The sequence below is a fragment of the Bos grunniens genome, chromosome 29 (assembly GCF_055505025.1).
Source record: "Bos grunniens cultivar Pamir isolate PY7600 chromosome 29, Bosgru_T2T1.0, whole genome shotgun sequence".
NCBI classification, from domain to species: Eukaryota; Metazoa; Chordata; class Mammalia; order Artiodactyla; family Bovidae; genus Bos; species Bos grunniens.
Genome location: NC_141193.1, coordinates 46,464,328 through 46,481,218, shown reverse-complemented (window position 1 = coordinate 46,481,218; position 16,891 = coordinate 46,464,328). Strand labels below are relative to the sequence as shown.

Genomic DNA, 16,891 nt, shown 5'->3' with positions numbered 1-16,891 from the left:
CTCAATCATGATTTGCACGAGTTGCACTTTCTCTATAGTATTGCCCACTAGGAGAGACTCCCACCTTATAATGCAAGAGATGAAAAAATAGACCCCTGGTACCATCTAATGGGCATCAAAGCTGTGAGCTTCAGACAATACATTTTCAGTCCTTGGTCCTTACCTGGAGCAGCTCCACATTTGGTTTATAGGACATTTTTCTTGAATTCTTTCTATATTACTTTCAGATCTGTCTTCTTTCCAATCAGTTCCTTTTGTTTCTTTCTGATTTGCTTACAAATCTTTTAGCCTTCTTTTGTAATAAACCCTTTGTAGTAATTTTCTCCCTCCTGAAGAATTAGAGTTACCATCTGATAATCATGTCTCCATATCCATTAACGTCAAACAGTTGGGAGAGGGGTTTCAACAGCATTTAATTTGCACTGACTCATTCTGTCTCCCAAGAAGCTATGCCCATCTTAAATTCATATCTTCCCTCTTCTCAGAAATCAAACTTTTCCCTCTTTCCTTCACTTATTTTTCATGGTTTTTGACTAGGTAAAGAGTCAAACCCACCCTTTTCTCAAATAACTTCCATCCATTTCATACAGATGTTTCTGAAACATCTGGAGAAAATCTTTTCATGGGTCATTTCTTTCATATGCCTCCTATCAAATCTATCAGACCCATGCAAGCAATTGAAATCTATGGGTAATTCATACATCATGTGCATTTTCCTGATTTCAATGTTAAGTAGTAAACTGATGCCTCATCTTAAACCTGCCAAACTCCATAGCCTGCCTTCTCTCTGGGCAGCTATGTTCCATTTTATCCTCAGGGTGGGTATCCTAAGGAACGATCTTCAGATTTTCATCTACTGCCTTCAAGGAGATGTTCATCCTCCCAGTCCTTTATTTCTGCCCTCCTTTTCTCTACAAACAGGTTCTGTAAGGTCACAGGCTCCTACCTACACTGTTTAGAAGGTCATTCATCCTCATTCCATTGCATATTCCTTCCCAGCATCGATGGATTCTCTCTCTCACTCTTTATCTGATTCTCTTTATTCCTTTCCTTCCTGAGGTTTGTCTTTAACATGTCACATTTTCTGCTTACTCTCTAGATAGTGAGCTGTCACTCTTCACCATGATACTCACACCCCTTAAATTGCTGTTCAGTTTCCTTTGTATCTACCTGAGCTCAGGTACTAATCAGATTGAAAATACCTGTGGTTCTCAATAACCTGTCCCTTACTTTCTAGAATGTACAACTTATACAGAAATCTGTGCCTGAAATAACCCATAAATTTTTAAACGCCCCCTTGATCTTCAGAATGAGAACTGATCTTAAACCTGAGAAGTTTCCCCTGAGATCCTGAATCCCGGGTTTGGAGTCGTCCACGTCCTGTCATGTCCTCCATCTCAGCACTTGTGCTGCATTCTTCTAATGGATCTTTTGCTGTAGTTCCTGATCCATTAGATTCCAAAAAGTCCAAGAGGCTTGGAATTGTAGGTTGAAATGGTACATGGGATATTATTCTAAATAGTGTTCGACCCATTCTCTGAATTTTTTAGCACATGATTATTTCACCTCAAACTATTAACGGACAAGTTTCTAGCATGTCTACTTTATCTTTTTCAAAGAGAAATGCATTCTCCTATTTACCATCCAAGCGTCAGTTTTTTTGCCATATTTTTTGAGGTTTCTTTCAACATCTTGTATCTTTTCCCATAAAGATCCCATTTGGTTTGCCAGCTTCTCCTGTAAAAGAATTGAATTTTAGCACCAGAAAAGACTGAGGTTTCAGACTCCAAATGAGGGAGTGTACTAGGGAATGTCAGATACAGGAACTGAAGGAAGACTAGCAAGGCCATAACAGATCACCACATTTCCTTGTTCTTCCTCACTAATGATCAATTTCAAGAAATTCCGCACCACAGAACCACACCAAGGGAATCATCTGTCTAGGGAAAGGAACAAGGTTTTGTTGAAGATAGCTAGTTTTCAGATACTGTGGCATCTTGTAACCAGAGTTTGATTCTAGTGATGCTTGTCCCCTGCTAATTCCAATGTACTGTATCTTCCTTCATTGTCCAGGGTTAGGAAACCAGGATCCAATGGCAAAGACTTTTTACACTTGTAGATTTTGGAGTCAAAGACTCTTCTCAAAATGAAGGCTTTATAGAGCCTTGAGCATAATAATGTGTCATCCAAATAATCACGGGGGCTTCCCGGTGGCTCAGCAGTAAAGAATCCACATGCCAATGCAGGAGATGTGTGTTCAACCCCTGGGTCAGGAAGATCCCCCGGAGAAGGAAATGGCAACCCACTCCAGTATTCTTGCCTGGGAAATGCCATGGACTGAGGAGCCTGGTGGGCTACAGTCCATGACATCACAAAGAGTCAGACATGACTTTACAACAAATTGACTTCATAACCAAGCCAGTGGATACAAGTTCCATAAAGGCAGGTGGGCTGTGGCATTTTCTTCACAACTTTATCATTGCTAACTAGATTTGTACTGGCACTCAGTAAAGAGAAGTTTCAGTCATCATCATGATCATAATATCCTTTTAGTCTCTTAGGTGTACCATCCCCAAGCTTCCTAAATGCTCTCAGAGGCCATCACTCACCTAGGATTCCTCAGCAGCCTCTGTGAGTCTTGTGCTCCTGACCTTGAGAGCAGACCAAACAGAGCAAGCTCTTGTCAGCTTCACAGAAGATCGTCTTTGTCTGCTTGTGGGTCGCACACAGGTGTTCCTCACACTTCAGGAATTGCCTGAGGTTGGCTTTTCTGACAGTGGACACCAGAGTCTTCAGAAGAAAGCTGGTTTTGAGGTTTGTCTGTTCTGATCGTTGTCTGTATACAGGACAACTGGCAGGGACTTTGGCTTGTTCCCAGAAAAGACAAAGACAGGACCTACAGAAGCTGTGCCCACAGCCTATGGTGACTGGGTCTAGAAGGAAATTCAGGCAGACAAGGCAGGTGAGCTCCTTCTGGAAGGCTTCTGGGATTTCTGAGTCCATTTTCCTGAGGGAAGAACATCAGGAGTTTATTCCTTTTTCCCCAAGACATAAAGGAACAAACAAATTAGACTCAGGGGATGACTCAACTGTGGAATTGTATTGGGAACAGAAGAGACTGGAGTTTGCTTTGACGAAAATGGAAAACTGAGACACAAAGAGAGCTCTCAAGAGCTGCAGGAAATTTTCTCGACTGCCAAACAAACACTATATACTTCCTGCCCCCTTTTCCTCTACCTAGAGGAGAACTTCAATTTTGTTGGGGTCTTATTTTCCTCTAAGTAGCATGAGCTTCAGGAGTTTGACTTAATTTATAGCTCTTTGTTATGGGTCTTGATTGCCCTAAACAGTCAATCACAATACTTGTGCCAGTCATTGATTTAGCACATGATACTTGACTAAATTTGTATTTTATTCTTTCCTGTGATTGTCAGTATTCCTGTGATTGAATGCCCTTTGTTTTATGTCAATCTAAATTCACATCCACAATCACTTTTTTTCTCTCCAAAACACTTTCTGAATACATTCAGAGTTAATGAAGATGAAACTGCTGTTGCTGCTGCTGAGTAATTTTATCAAATAGGATCCTATGTAACAGAAACTACTGCATTGCAGGCAGATTCTTTACCTCTGAGCCACCAGGGAAGCCCTTCATGAATCGTAACATATACTAATTCCATATACTGATTGGTTGCCTTTGCCTTCCTGTTTAATCTGTATCATACTCATTAATCAAACCAAAACTGAAACCATAGGGTTATATCTTCCAAGTCTTTAAAACTATTATCAGACACCCCTTTCATCTTGTGGTAAGATGCAGTTTGCATGTAATGGTGATAATCAGCAGCAAAAACCAAATCATACTCTTTAAAACTGACTTCGCTAAAATATCGGATCCTTGTGTCTGTGCTAGTTAAGTACAGACATTCCTCAGACGTCCCAAGTGTCACTTTTCTGCCTGCTAAATTATTTCTTAGTTTCTTTAAAATTTCAGCCATAAAAACTCACATTTCTGAAGAGAAAACAGTTACTTCACTTTAAAATAATATTTTTCTCAAATTATTGCATTCCTTACCTACTTCAATAGAATACAGTAGTGGACAATATTATCTCTCCTGTGTATACAGGCACACTCCATTTTTAAAATAGACCATTTTAGGTATTACACATGGAGATAAATAGCTCTAAAAATTATTTTTAGGATCTATACCACTTTCTGAGTCCTTGTAATGCATAGGAATAACTAAGAGATGAATGAAATTAGAGAACTAAAATTAGTCACAATTAATTCCAACATGTATGCCATTTAGACAATATAGAGATACAATAATTTTACTAAGTTGTCACACACAGTTACTTCAATGAAACAACCTCAATTTTCTGTTAAAATTAGTAAATTGTGTCCCCCCACCCCCTTCCTCAAGAGAGTCCCAGGAGCTGCTCTGTGGTGAACTGTGTACTTGCCTAAGGAGATGTAGAAACAGTTCATCCTGGAGAAGAACGTAAAGTTGGCTTAGGGATCAAGAGTTCCATTGTGGTCGTGATAGCTTTCCAAAGTCTCAAGATCCAGGTGAGCTCCAAACACACCCTCTGAGTACTGGAGAAAACTTTGTGTCCTGGAGTCTCCTTGTACTGAATCTCTGAACCCCACCCATTTGTTCCAAATGATTGTATTTCATCAATCTTCCAATGGGATTAATACAGATGATGAGATTCCCTGAAACAAGATAAAATTGCTTTAACACCTTGGCTTATCTTCATAAACATGTCTCTGCAAACATCCTCTCATCAAGAGTCGCTGACTGTACTACAAAGTGAAAGTGAAAGTTCACAAACCCACCCTGAAATATACTGATATGTGACTTTCTGAATATTAATCATTTTTATTTTTAACTTACCAAAAAAGTTGGAAAGATTATTTTATCACTTAGAGAGTTTAGCTAAATGTCTTGGAAAACTTGGAAGTCTATTTCTTGAGGTTAGTTTAAATACGTTCTGTCGTGGAGGAGGAGCTTTATTTTATCAATTGATTGATTTTTGCATTTTAAAGGAACACTGTAATGTAAGAACTCCTGTGGTCACCACTCCAGAATGGAAATATCTCTTGCCCCTCACCCCCACACTCCAGATCAAGCCCCCCAGCTCCCTCCAGCAACAACAGCACAGGGGTTTCTGCCTGGTGCTCCCCACCCAGCTCATGTGGGACAGTAGAGGAAGGCCCCAGCTCAGACACACCTTCAGGCCAATGACATTAAAAGGTTGCTCTGGAACAAAACAGAAACATTAGTGACCACAGTGGGAAAATTAGGACAAAGACATATTTTGAAGCAATAACACATGATATCCTCACTTTTCTTTCCTGATATATTTCCCATTGGACAATAAGCTGGAGAATGCAGAATTTTTGGGAAGAGTGGGAATCAGGACCCTACTTTTAACTCTTTCAAGACACTTGTACTATTTATATACATTTTAAGGAGTTGATGGCTTCCCAGGTGGCTCAGTGGTAAAGAACCCACCTGCAATGCAGGAGACACAGGAGACATGGATTTGGTACCTAGGTAGGGAAGATCCACTGGAGAAGGAAATGGCAACCCACTCCAGTATACTTGTGGGGAGAATTCCATGGACTGAGGAGTCTGGAGGGCTACAGCCCATAGGGTCACAAAGAGCTGGACTCAACTGAAATGACTGAACATGCATGCAGGCAAGGCGTCGATGCTCCTAAATGTTTATGAATGTGCATTTAAAAATGATCTTGAAGATTCATAGACTTAGAGAATGAACTTGTGGATGTCAGGGGGAAGAATGGGAGGAAGAGGGATAGTCTGGGAATTTGGGATGGAAAGGTACACACTGCTGTATTTAAAATGGATAATCAACAAGGACCTACTATATAGCACATGGAACCCTGCTTAATGATATGTGGCAACCTGGATGGGAAGAGGGTTTGTGGGACAATGGATACATGTATATGTATGGCTGAGTCCCTTTGCTGTTCACTGGAGATGATCATGACATTGTTTGTTAATCGGCTATACTCCAATGCAAAATAAAAAGTTTTTTAAAAATGAAAATGATCTTGAATTGCAAAAGCACAACCACTGTCTTAGGGGGGCCCACAATTGTTATAAGCATCCCCAGGTCATTATTTTTCAATTCTTAACCAATTTCCCTAGCACTGTTCTTTGGTAAGTGAAGTATGGCAGTATAGGTTAATTTCTACAATAATATTTTGTGTTCCAAATTAGTCATAAAGTGTTTTTAGGAATGCTGACATAAAAGTGACTTTATATTATTTCTCCGTTTTTCTGTATTTACAAATTGCAGCAGTCACAAAAATCAGGGCACCAGACACAAGTGTACAGTTTCCTCTTTGGAAGACACGGGTGCTCTGGATCTCCTCAGTGGTAGAGTTTGATGACGGTGTTAGCCCAGAGTTCTCAGAAGTGGATGACATTAGGCCTGTAAGTGCATGTTCAATGAAACGTCTGCCCCTGCTGTGGGACGGGTGGGAATGAGGCTTAAGGGAGAGGGGATACATATATATATATATTTATATATGTGTGTGTGTGTGTGTGTGTGTGTATATGTATATATTCTCCAATTAAAAATATACTTAAAAAACGCCAGCTGCTCAGACAGCAGCTAGGAAGATAAATTAGTGTAAGCTCTCTAGTTTAGAATCAGGCTGAGAGACTTGTGTCTGCAAACTCCCTTCACGATAGCCCTTGGATTAGTTTAGTGCTTGTGTGAATAATCAGAGACCGGGTGACCCTGTGGGCATGTTTCAACTTGGCTATGGCCTTCACTTCCCCTCTGTCATGTAGCCCTGCCAATTTGGCATGTCACAAAGTCATTGTGAGTTTATATGCCAAAGAATTTACCAAATATAAAAATACCTCCTTGTTCCATTATAAGTTTATTATGAAGACCTACACTGAGTAAGTGTACTAGGTAGATAGTCTGGAACTCAATACATTGATCATGTCTGATCATACACATTTCTGAATGCAAGAGAAAGAAACTAAAATTTTGCCCACTAATGTTACTGTTTGTGAACTTGACTGATTTCAGTGGATTTCTCTTTCGAACCTCCTAACATTCAGTATGGTGAGTTGTTTTTCAGTATTTTTTGCTGTCATATGGAGTCAACTGCTTTAGAATATTAACTAGTTAAAAAATATACAAGAGATCACAGACTAAGTGCAAACTATTGTCACTTATATAGTTTAATGTGTAGCATATTTTGTTCAATGATATCCCACATATCAGAAATTTTGATTGATTTTCTGTTTACTGATTTAGTCATTGTAAATGCTATGTAATACATTCTTTGGCCCATGTATCCTTGCTTGTTATAATTTCTGTTGGAAAGAATGCTAGAGAAGATGTTTCTAGGTCAAAAGATTTATATAATTCCTTGGAAAGCCCCAGAAGCCCCCGATGAGTGGATATCACAAGTTCCACCATGATTTGAACTATACACTAAGCACCATTCCTTTTACTTACTAACTTGATATAAATAAGTATACCACTTCATTCCTGCACCCGTCTGGTTCATTTATGCAATTAAAGCACACTGCTTACTATGTAGATGAACCTTGAAAGCATAAGTGAAAGTAACCAGATATAAATAGTCATAAATTGTGTGAACCCATTTAATTGAAGCTATATAATAGAAAAATTCATGAAAAATAAAACTGGATTAAGGGGGTGACAAGACACAGGAAGGGATATGGGGAGTAAATATGTGCATTGATTTCTTTTTGGAGTGATGTATATGTTCTGAAATTAGACAGTTCTTGTTTCACAAATTTTTGTATATTACTAAAAAACACTGAATTATGTACTTTAAATGGCATAATCGTTATGGTATATAACTTTTATGTTAATAGAACCATTATTTAAAAGAGAAACACAATTGATTATATTTAATGAAATACTCCATAATAAATTTTTATTAGAAGAAAATTTAATTAACAAACTTATACGTTCAACATGGTCATACCATTTTATATAAACATGCAGTCATTATGCTTCATTAAATTACAGTGTGCTCAGAGATAGTCAGGGATTATCCTGTGGTCTCACATGAGGTTTTGGAGAACACCTCAGAGGAGAAGTAAAAATAATGGTCACAGAATTTGACAATTCATGGAGACCTAAGACAAAGGAAAGGCTTCAGAGGGAAGGAAAAGGGGGAAGGAAGGAAACTGTATATGAGGGATCCTCTGCAAACATCATAGAAGCTCACAGTTCCATTGTCATAATCCAGAAACACCCCAATCCTACCCAGAGGCCTTTTCACATACTGAATGTAGGGTGGGGTGTTGGTGAAGAGACTATAATGATTGTTCACCTTCTTGGAAAACAAAACACATGCTTCTTCAGAATAAATACTGATATTAGTATTGGTTATCAAGATATCTTTGCAGATGCCCAGAATCCAGCTGGAGGAGTGAGTCACATCCAGCTCCCAGTAATGCCTCCCAGAGGCGAAGGCCCGAGCTCCCCAGGACACGACACTCTCCACAATCTGAGGCTGTCTGGATGCGCCGTGGTGCTCATCTCTGAACATCACACTTGCATCATCACCATCCTCAGAAAGGCTCATGTGGTGAATGGTCATTGTCTGACTCAGAATGTTATCCACTGCAGAAAGAGCAGAAATCAGGTTAGCAAGTGGGATTTCCATGTCTCTGAGAGGCAGAAGGCAGAGGTTCCCTACCCACTGAGATTTTTTTTTCATTTTCCCTCCTTCAAGAAAACCCAAAACAAAGTGAGTTCAGACTGCCCTTCTCCGAAGAGGAAGAGTTACTACTATATATATGGCATATAGAAACACCTTAAATCATATCAAAAAAAAAAAAAAAAAAAGACAGATATATCATGAACTGCATGACGTCTGATTTAATCTCAGTCTCTTGATGATCACTCTGAAAACTGAATATTCTGTTTCTTTATAACCATATGAGCAACGTGATTGCTCTCTTTTGCTCTATGTCAGATGTAACTAAATATATGTATATGACTTTGCATTTTCATTAAACTGTAGGTTGTAAAGTACAGGCTTGATATTTGCAATCCAAATATACAGGCAGAAAAGATACAACAACTTGGGAAAGTCATATAGTGTCATAATTTCAGATAAAAATAAAATAACATTAAAAGAAGGCTCCTTCCCAGGAAGCTCTAATGAAGCAGAGTCCTGATCACCAGAGGGCTGACTCTTACCTCTGAAGTTGTTCAGCATGTCTAGGATTCCAGTGACAGGCAAGCAAGTGAGCTCTGGGTTCACTGGCTGAGGCTTCTGCATCTCTGCCAAGTCAATCCTGTAACAAATGACATAGATACAAGTCAAGGCCAAAGGCTAATCATATGACCATTATGTAAAAAGAAGTTTTTAACCCAGGACATTTTGTTAGAAATCTATTTTTGGTTAATTGCATATACAATATATTCTACACAGTTTGGAATATAAAAACATTACCAGATTCTTTTCCTAAATATCAGATCAGATCAGTCGCTCAGTCGTGTCTGACTCTTTGCGACCCTATGAATCTCAGCACGCCAGGCCTCCTTGTCCATCACCATCTCCTGGAGTTCATTGAGACTCACGTCCATCGAGTCAGTGATGCCATCCAACCATCTCATCCTCTGTCGTCCCCTTCTCCTCCTGCCCCCAATCCCTCCCAGCATCAGAGTCTTTTCCAATGAGTCAATTCTTCGCATGAGGTGGCCAAAGTCCTGGAGTTTCAGCTTTAGTATCATTCCTTCCAAAGAAATCCCAGGGCTGATATCCTTCAGAATGGACTGGTTGGATCTCCTTGCAGTCCCAAGGGACTCTCAAGAGTCTTCTCCAACACCACAGTTCAAAAGCATCAATTCTTCGGCGCTCAGCCTTCTTCACAGTCCAAACCTCACATCCATACATGACCACAGGAAAAACCATAGCCTTGACTAGATGAACCTTTGTTGGCAAAGTAATGTCTCTGCTTTTGAATATGTTATCTAGGTTGGTCAAAACTTTCCTTCAAAGGAGTAAGCATCTTTTAATTTCATGGCTGCAGTCACCATCTGTAGTGATTTTGGAGCCCCCCCAAATAAAGTCTGACACTGTTTCCACTGTTTCCCCATTTATTTCCCATGAAGTGGTGGGACTAGATGCCATGACTTTCATTTTCTGAATTTTAAGCCCACTTTTTCACTCTCCACTTTCACTTTCATCAAGAGGCTTTTTAGTTCCTCTTCACTTTCTGCCATAAGGGTGGTGTCATCTGCATATCTGAGGTTATTGATATTTCTCCTGGCAATCTTGATCCAGTTTGTGTTTCTTCCAGTCCAGTGTTTCTCATGATGTACTCTGCATATAAGTTAAATAAACAGGGTGACAATATACAGCCTTGATGAACTCCTTTTCCTATTTGGAACCTGTCTGTTGTTCCATGTCCAGTTCTAACTGTTGCTTTCTGACCTGCATACAAATTTCTCAAGAGGCAGATCAAGTGGTCTGGTATTCCCACCTCTTTCAGAATTTTCCACAGTTTATTGTGATCCACACAGTCAAAGGCTTTGGCATAGCCAATAAAGCAGAAATAGATGTTTTTTTGGAACTCTCTTGCTTTTTCCATGATCCAGCAGATGCTGGCAATTTGATCTCTGGTTCCTCTGCCTTTTCTAAAACCAGCTTGAACATCTGGAAGTTCACGGTTCACATATTGCTGAAGCCTGGCTTGGAGAAATTTGAGCATTACTTTACTAGTGTGTGAGATGAGTGCAATTGTGTGCTAGTTTGAGCACTCTTTGGCATTGCCTTTCTTTGGGATTGGAATGAAAACTGACCTTTTCCAGTCCTGTAGCCACTGCTGAGTTTTCCAAATTTGCTGGCATATTGAGTGCAGCACTTTCACAGCATCATCTTTCAGGATTTGGAATAGCTCAACTGGAATTCCATCACTTCCACTAGCTTTGTTCGTAGTGATGCTTTCTAAGGCCCACTTGACTTCACATTCCAGGATGTCTGGCTCTAGGTCAGTGATCACACCATCATGATTATCTGGGTCGTGAAGATCTTTTTTGTACAGTTCTTCTATATATTCTTGCCATCTCTTCTTAATATCTTCTGCTTCTGTTAGGTCCATACCATTTCTATCCTTTATCGAGCTCATCTTTGCATGAAATGTTCCTTTAGTAGCTCTGATTTTCTTGAAGAGATCTTTAGTCTTTCCCATTCTGTTGTTTTCCTCTATTTCTTTGCATTGATCGCTGAAGAAGGCTTTCTTATCTCTTCTTGCTATTCTTTGGAAGTCTGCATTCAGATGTTTATATCTTTCCTTTTCTCCTTTGCTTTTCACTTCTCTTCTTTTCACAGCTATTTGTAAGGCCTCCCCAGACAGCCATTTTGCTTTTTTGCATTTCTTTTCCATGGGGATGGTCTTGATCCCTGTCTCCTGTACAGTGTCATGAACCTCGGTCCATAGTTCATCAGGCACTCTATCTATCAGATCTAGGCCCTTAAATCTATTTCTCACTTCCACTGTATAATCATAAGGGATTTGATTTAGGTTATACCTGAATGGTCTAGTGGTTTTCCCTACTTTCTTCAATTTCAGTCTGAATTTGGCAATAAGGAGTTCATGATCTGAGCCACAGTCAGCTCCTGGTCTTGTTTTTGTTGACTGTATAGAGCTTCTCCATCTTTGGCTGCAAAGAATATAATCAATCTGATTTCGGTGTTGACCATCTGGTGATGTCCATGTATAGAGTCTTCTCTTGTGTTGTTGGAAGAGGGTGTTTGTTATGACCAGTGCATTTTCTTGGCAAAACTCTATTAGTCTTTGGCCTGCTTCATTCCGTATTCCAAGGCCAAATTTGCCTGTTACTCCAGGTGTTTCTTTTCTTCCTACTTTTGCATTCCAGTCCCCTATAATGAAAAGGACATCTGTTTTGGGTGTTAATTCTAAAAGGTCTTGTAGGTCTTCATAGAACCGTTCAACTTCAGTTTCTTCAGCATTACTGGTTGGGGCATAGACTTGGATTACTGTGATATTGAATGGTTTGTCTTGGAAATGAACAGAGATCATTCTGTCGTTTTTGAGATTGCATCCAAGTACTGCATTTTGGACTCTTTTGTTGACCATGATGGCCATTCCATTTCTTCTGAGGGATTCCTGCCCGCAGTAGTAGATATAATGGTCATTTGAGTTAAATTTACCCATTTCAGTCCATTTCAGTTCACGGATTCCTAAAATGTCAACATTCACTCTTGCCATCTCTTGTTTGACCACTTCCAGGACCCTGACATTCCAGGTTCCTATGCAATATTGCTCTTTACAGCATCAGACCTTGCTTATATCACCAGTCACATCCACTCAACTTCCCCATTGTTTTCAGATATTATTCCAGTTTTCAACTCATTGAACCTCATTCCCTTCCTCTGTTCCATATGGGTAATGCAAAGATACTGGGCATTTTACAGACAGAAAGTTCAGGCTAAGCCTTTGAGACTTCAGTCAGTATGTAGTCATCAAGGATACATTCAGTGTCTACAAGGAAGAGTCCATCAAGCCAGACCTGTTTGCTCTTGTCAGCCCAGCAAGGGATCCAATTCCAACCTGGTTATTTTGGTCCAAAAAGTCTACCTTCTCAGTGGGCAGCAGAAAGCCACTCCCTCTGAGGTTCTGCCTACTAGGGACCTTGCAATGATGGAACAAGCTGAGTCACTGCTACTCCTCAAAACAAAAGGACAGTTCTGTTCTCATTCTTAGGGAATTTGCCTCTTTCAGGCCTTTTCCACTTTCCAACTCATTAGCATAGGTGCTTCCTCTGTGATATCTTAGAAAATCCCTTCACTAAGCTTAACGTGGTGAGGTTGGAGAGGATGCGGTGAGTGGGTAAAATAAAGCCCAGAATGTCAGAATGTTTTCAGGTATATTGGATTTCAGCCAAATGAGAAGGAAACTTTTGAGGCCAAGGATTGAAATTCTTTTGAAATAAAATAGAAAATAGCCATAAAGACAATATTGGTCATCTGTATATGAGGGTGCTGCACCTATGGATGTACACGTGGATTCAATTGATAAATTCTCAGTTATTTGTTTATGTACTTGTTTATTTACACATTTATTTATTTCATGGGAGGTACTTCTTGGACCAACTATTTTAAATATATTTTAAAAACAGCAGTGTATATATGTCAACCCCAGATTCCCAGCCTATCCATTTCCCCCATCCTTACTCCTGGTTCTGAATGGAAAATATTCAGAAAAAAAATTCCAGAAAGTAAAACTTGAAAATGCCACATACTAGGGAACTATTTACAATGCGTTTAATTTACATTTTATGTGTTAGTTGTTATAAGTCATCTAGAGATGACAAAGTGTATGGCAATATGCTTGTAAGTTAACTGCAAATACTAAGGCATTTTGTATAAGGAATCCTGCATCCTGGAGTTTAAATACTGAGGAGGACTTGAAAACAATCTCCCATGGTACCCTGCGTCTACTTCATCAGAAAGATAACAAGTTTTCCAGAAAAAGAACTTTAGTGTATACTCACATTTCCAATACATTTGCCAAGACCTGCAAAGAAAAACAAAGATCATGTTAATCATGAGACTTTTGTCGTTTTGCATCTTCTTCTCTATTCTTTATTAAGTGTTATTGTTTTTTACATTATCTTCTAAGGAATACTCAGAAGGCATCCTAGTAACATAGCCTAAGCTAAAACATGGGAGGCTTCCTCAGGGCACATTATGAAAGGAAGGAGGACAGAAGAGTCTGCGTAATGATGCAGCAACATCTAGGATTCCAGTATCGCCCGCTGCCAGTGCTGTTCTCAAGGACAGAGCTCCCCATTTAACAAAGCAATAGGAAAAACAGCGAACCGTATTTAACTTAGAGTGAAATTGATGACTGGTTGTAACAACCTTGCCTAGAGAACAGGTGGAACTTCAGTGTCTCTGGAAAATTTGGGATAACAGGGAGTGACAAAGCTTTAGGGGAACACATACTGAGATTTACTCCAAGAAATTTAACTTTCTGCTGGTCACAGAATTTTGCTGATTTTAGATCATCTGTCTGGATAGTACTCCTGATCACACTGAAAAAATATAGTCCTATTTTAGCTAAGACATGGACAAAAATCTTTCAAAGATTACCAGAATATTTTGAACTAGGGGACTGGACTAATACAATAATGGGGGTCAAGGAGCACCATCCCTCAGCTGAGAGTATCGGTTTAAACAGTGAACATTCCAGTGTCACAGCAACTCGTCTAAAAGAGTGTTTCTCTCTCTGAGGACTAACCCTCCTTTCTCACCTGGAGCAGCTCCCTGTCCGGCTTGCAGCACATCCCAGTCAGCTCTCTGTACATTTCTTTCAGACTTGCTCTGTACTGAGTCATTCTGAACACACTCTCCTCGAGTTGTTCACACATCTCCTTGGCTTCTCGCTCCAGGGCCTCCAGATGCAGTTGCTCCTCCTCCCGGAGAAACAGAAGCATCCTCTGATATTCAGCTGTAATCATCTCCTTCCTTAAGGCCACGTAGTCCTGTGGGGATAGTGGATTCAAAGTATTGCTTATGCTCACATTCAAAAGAAAACTTCCAATATTATTTCCTTGATGTCATCAAGAATGTTCTAGACAAACTGTCGGCCTCAAGTATTTTCCTGTCCAAGGTTTCTCTGAGTTCCTAGTCTCTGGCCCTGTTTGATTCAAGCCATCTGAGGGGTCCCAAGCTCTCCCCTTAGAAGGATTCTTCAAGGTTATTACTCTATCAATTATTTCCTCTTTAATTTGGATCATGTTTTTCTCTTGTTCCTTGCCCTGATTTTTCTAAATATTCTTTAATGTGGTAAACCCCATTTTGTATAGTTTTACAAGATGTTCTCTTTTCCCTCTAGGTACCTCTATATTCTTCTCCTCTACTACAGAGTAACATTTAGGACAGTGTTGTCTTATACTTCATTTCTGAATTTTAATCAAATCCTCAAAATTTTGCCTAGGAACACTTTTCATGCCAAGGTTTTCCCATGTACTAGCATTCCTTGAACTAGCCTGTATTGGCCCGTTTCAATTGTGACCACTGATAGGTCGTTTGAAATCACGCCTTTTCAAGGGAAGAGATCAATATCCTTTAATGGAAATGTAAATAGACCTAAAAGCTAGAATTATATCACTATCTATAGAAATAAATAGGAGCGTTTTTATTCTTACCTTAAATGACCAAGTTTTTTTAGCTTCCTGGTTCAGAAGGATTTGCATTTCTTCTCTGATTTTCCATAAAGAGCCCATTCTCTTTAGAAGTTTCTCCTGCAAAATACCCAGGGGATTTAGACACAGAAGATGACACTGTAAATTTCATCCCCTTATTCCTGAACAAAGGCAGCTGTTGGTTACACAGAAACCTTGAGTTAGAATGCTGTGGTCAGATTTTCCCACATTAATCTGCATCTAACACCAAGATGATGGTGACAAAAGTGTATGCCACACAACTGGGGAAATGTTACAGATCATGAAATCCAGTCCCTAAGAAACTGAGACTCACGTATTTATATAGCTTGATTAGGAAAGCCTCAAGTTCCCATCAGAAGCCTGTGTCCCTGGCACCACCCGCCCCGGGATGCTGCATTTCCACACGTGTGGACAATTGGGCAACAACACTGAGAGGACACATTATATGTGAGGATCCACATTCAGAAATCCCACCTCCACTATCTCCACCCCCATCACCATCACAGCATCCTCGTCTTCCTCTCTGACTTAGGAGTCTCTAGATCCCGAACTGCTCTAGAGGCATCACCTACCCGGGACTCCTCAGCAGCCCTGTGTATCGGACTGTGGCTGTGAGCTGTGTGCTCGGGGCGTTCAGAGCAGGGCCCACAGAGCAGGGTCTGGTCAGCCTCACAGAAGAAGCCTTTGGCTTCCTGGTGTGTCACACAGATCTGCTCCTCAGAGCTGTGGTCGTGGTCAGCTCTGGCCTGTCTGGCAAGGGAAGCCAGCCTCTTGAGCACAATATTGGTTTTGAAATCGGGCCTCTCTGCTATTCCCCTGCACTCCGGACACCTCCTTGGAGTCTGGCCTTCTTCCCAGCAAAGGCTCAGACAGGGACGGCAGAAGCTGTGCCCACAGTCTATGGTGATGGGGTCCAGGAAGCAGTTCATGCAGATGGAGCAGGTGAGTTCACTCTGGAAGACCTGCAGTGTGTCTGAATCCATGTTTCTGAAAATTAAAGATAGAAATAGAAATGATAAGAGAGGAAGTCTTTCTTCTGCCCTGATCAGGGAAAATAAAGCCTTTGGCACAGTCCTGTCTTGAACTCTGTCTAATTTCCGTATTTGCTAAACCCCAACCTGCATGCTGAGTCGCTCAGTCATGTCCAACTCTTTGTGACCTTATGGACTGTAACCCACCAGGCTCTGTTCATGGGATTCTCAAGGTAAAAATACTGGAGTAGGTTGCTGTGCCCACCTCCAGGGGATGTTTGCTACCATGGATTGAACCCATGTCTCTTAAGTGTCCTGGATTGCCAGGTGGGTTCTTTACCAATATTGCACCTGGACTTCCCCAATGGCTCAGTGGGTAAAGAATCTGCCTACAATTTAGGAGAAATGGGAAATGTGGGTTGGAGGCCTGGGTTGGAAAGATGCCCTGGAGAAGGAAATGGCAACTGGTCCTAGTACTCTTGCTTAGGAATTCCTGTGGGCAGTGGAGCCTGGTGGGCTACAGTCCATGGGGTTGCAAAGAGTTGGACATGACTGAATGACTAAGCAGAAACACAGTACAAACCTGGAAATGGTGACTACAGACAGGTTGTATTCCTGCTATAATAAAAAGGATGCAATTAGATAAGAGAGTCACTTGCAACTATTTTCTTTTTTTTTTTTGT

General features: G+C 40.4%; 1 protein-coding gene across 7 annotated transcripts in view; it reads right to left on the bottom strand.

The window, feature by feature from the left end:
* Positions 1 to 7,943: 7,943 nt before the first annotated feature.
* Positions 7,944 to 16,891, bottom strand: part of LOC147342613 (tripartite motif-containing protein 64-like) — a 39,837-nt gene continuing 30,889 nt past the window's right edge. For 2 of the 7 annotated variants that reach the window (XM_086383036.1, XM_086383037.1), the window contains exons 3-8: positions 15,810 to 16,224; positions 15,220 to 15,315; positions 14,323 to 14,553; positions 13,561 to 13,583; positions 9,238 to 9,335; positions 7,944 to 8,655 (exon numbers count right to left, since the gene is read on the bottom strand). In XM_086383036.1, the coding sequence (XP_086239162.1) occupies positions 8,156 to 8,655; positions 9,238 to 9,335; positions 13,561 to 13,583; positions 14,323 to 14,553; positions 15,220 to 15,315; positions 15,810 to 16,224 (1,363 nt within the window). In that variant the 3' untranslated portion in view covers positions 7,944 to 8,155. The other 5 variants (XR_015157364.1, XM_086383039.1, XM_086383041.1 and 2 more) reach the window with 5 other exon arrangements.